At 28.7% G+C, this 2,877-nt stretch overlaps 2 protein-coding genes across 2 annotated transcripts in view; one reads left to right on the top strand and one right to left on the bottom strand.

The window, feature by feature from the left end:
* The first annotated feature begins 553 nt into the window (after positions 1-553).
* Positions 554-1,654, top strand: LOC119615025. The gene is made up of 2 exons (XM_037971106.1): positions 554-807; positions 896-1,654. The coding sequence occupies exons 1-2, from the start codon at positions 747-749 to the stop codon at positions 1,288-1,290; spliced, it is 456 nt and encodes a 151-aa protein (XP_037827034.1). The 5' UTR covers positions 554-746; the 3' UTR covers positions 1,291-1,654.
* A 431-nt stretch (positions 1,655-2,085) lies between these two features.
* The window catches only part of LOC119615026, a 3,767-nt gene continuing 2,975 nt past the window's right edge, over positions 2,086-2,877 (bottom strand). Inside the window, exon 3 of the mRNA XM_037971107.1 lies at positions 2,086-2,408. Coding sequence (XP_037827035.1) covers positions 2,203-2,408 — 206 coding nt within the window. The 3' untranslated portion in view covers positions 2,086-2,202. The remainder of the gene's footprint in view (positions 2,409-2,877) is intronic.

Here is a 2,877-nt window from a genome sequence, read left to right as displayed (position 1 = left end):
GAGGTTTGTATAAAACTTTGTTGTGACATCTTTTATCGAGGTACAAATATATTTTACATAATTATGAGTTCAAAAGCCATTTTCGGGGGGTACAGTTATATGGGAACTAGGTGTAACAATAGACAGATTTAACCATTTTCAATAGGCTTCGTCCTTGGGCCAAAAAAACGTATATGATAAATTTCATCAAATTATCTTAAAAATTGCGACCTGTACTTTGATAACAACGTTTACATAGACACACGGACGGTCGGACAGATATCGTTAAATCAACATGGAAAGTAATTCTGAGTTAAGGTGGTTATAGTACTAATATTTTAGTGCGCAAATGCATAATACCCTTCCTACTATAGTAGTGTAGGGTATAAATACTCTTAATTTGTGAATATTTTTGAAAATAATGAAACATTTTAAATTGTAATTATAAAAGGGTTCTGAAACTCTGAATAAATAAATAAGTTACGATTTCAAATACACTGGCAACTCTTTCTCTAACAAAAACGGTGTAAAAACGCCATTCGGGTAGATAATACCGTTTAATGTTTGACACTTGACGTGATGCACACAAAAGAGAAAGAAACACAAAAACAACAAACATCACAAATCAACATTATTTTTTAGGGCGGGTCGTTCGCTTTATTTATTAATTCTTCGCTTTAATTTTGATTTTAATTATTTTATTTCAAATTTATTTAATTTTCCCTAATAAAAATTAACGCGTTTGATAAAACAAAATACCAAGAAAAATGAAAACTGTGGAAAGTGTTATTCTAAGTGTAATTATAACTTTGTGTTTGGCACAAACAGGTGTGTACAACCAGCAGCATTTTTTTTTGAACAATTGTAGAAATGTAACTAATGTTTGTTTATATCGAATTAAAATTTGTTATTGTAGCCTGGTGTATTAAATGCTGGGATTGCCGTTCCGATAACGATCCCAAATGTGGTGATCCCTTCGACAATAGTACTTTAGTCATTACCGATTGCAGTCTAGAACCTGAATTGGAACATTTGCCTGGTGTAAGACCAACCATGTGTCGCAAAATACGGCAAAAGGCTCATGGCGAGTGGCGTTATTTCCGCAGCTGTGCTTACATGGGTGAACCCGGCATTGAAGGTGATGAACGTTTCTGTTTGATGCGCACTGGTAGTTACAACATTTTCATGGAATATTGTACTTGCAATAGTAAAGATGGTTGCAACAGTGCTGGTCTACTAACAGGCAATCAATTAGCCATTGGTTTTACTACTCTGATAGTTACTGCGGTGGCTTGGTTTTTAAGACAATAAGCAGCAAGTACAATGTAAAAAAAAGGGATTTTCTAGGTAGAAATTCTTTTTTACTTTTATTACAAATAGAAAATAATTTAGTGCCTTTTTTCGAATATAAATTAAGTATAACATTTTGTTCAATGTTAACTAACATTACAAACTTAAATTTTATGCCGTCCATTATTCTGTTAGTAACATTCCATATTTATATATAAAAAATTTTAACAAGTATTCTTTTTCTATATGCATCGACTATATATATATTTTTTATAATTTATCGAATCTCGAGATTACAACTGTCTCAGTAATAAATTATGTATGTTTATTTTTAAATGATTTTTATTGTAAAAACTTACATACTTTTTTATGTAAACCAAATAAATTTATAAACTTTTTAAGAAAACTTTTAAGTGTTTTGTATTTATTTTAAAGATTATTGTAGGAGTTTAAATTTTAAATGTTTTCTATAATCGACTAAAAGATTTCTTCAAAACATTTTTAGTCTATTAAAGTTTTTTCAACTGACTACCTATCTTCACTAGACTAAAGTTATATTCTTCAGTATTCTTGAGAAAATCTACAGTTGACTAAAGTTGTCCTTAGAAAATCTTTACATGACTAAAGATTCTCTTTAGAATATCTTTAATGTACTAAAGTTTAGAAAAATCTTCAATTGATTAAAGTTTTCTTTAGGAAATCTTCAGTTGCTTAAAGTTTAGAAATGAACTAATGTTCAGATTAGAATAACAGTTCAAACTTTCAACTTTTCATCTAGTATTAAAACAATCCAATGAAAAAATCTTAAATTTTTTTAAAATTTTGTTGATTTTTGTTATTTATTATTTTTCCTTGAAACAAATATTTACAAAACCACAATATTTAACATTTTAAAACAAAAATCTTGTAATTTCAATTTAACAATAACTTAAATTAAAAAACATAATGCATAGAAACTAAAGCTAAAATGGCGGCCAAACCGATGGCCATAAAACGGCCAGCCGAGGAGGCATTACACAAATCACCACTACAAATATGACATTTCTCGACTTCACGGCTGTGAGAAACAGTGCAGACATCCGATTTTGAACCTACCACCTGGAAGTGACAGTCACGTGAAACAATAATGCCAGCTTTGTCTGGAAAGAATTAAATAAAAGTATATAATTATTAAAAAGCTTCTCTAAAATTAGTTAATAATAAAGGTGAATATGCAAAAATCTTAAATAAAACTTTTCCACAACTATGGCTTATGTCTGGAATTTCTAGTCTCAAAATCAAGAAGCTTTTACTTAATAACTAGCTTTTATTGAATTATTAAAGTATGTAAATTACTAAGTTTTGTTAAGTTCTAAATAGATGAGTTTATTAATAACGCCCAAAATATTTATTTTGTCTATTTGATCTATTAAAACGACGGTGTTCAATGCCAAAAAATTCGTATGACATCATTATTTCTAAAGTTGTTTATGTTAAAAGCTTTTATGGGTGTCGTTGGAGGCGATTTCAATTTGATTGTTGTTTTGAATTTTAATTTGTTTACTTGATTTTGTTTATTTGCTTTATCAATTTTTTGCAATTATTTAAAAAATTTTCCAAAATAAATAT

Source organism: Lucilia sericata, unplaced genomic scaffold, assembly GCF_015586225.1.
Source record: "Lucilia sericata isolate MDLA Ls3-8-SP2 unplaced genomic scaffold, ASM1558622v1 Contig003897F_arrow, whole genome shotgun sequence".
Classification (NCBI taxonomy): domain Eukaryota; kingdom Metazoa; phylum Arthropoda; class Insecta; order Diptera; family Calliphoridae; genus Lucilia; species Lucilia sericata.
This window is presented reverse-complemented; position numbering and strand designations above follow the sequence as displayed.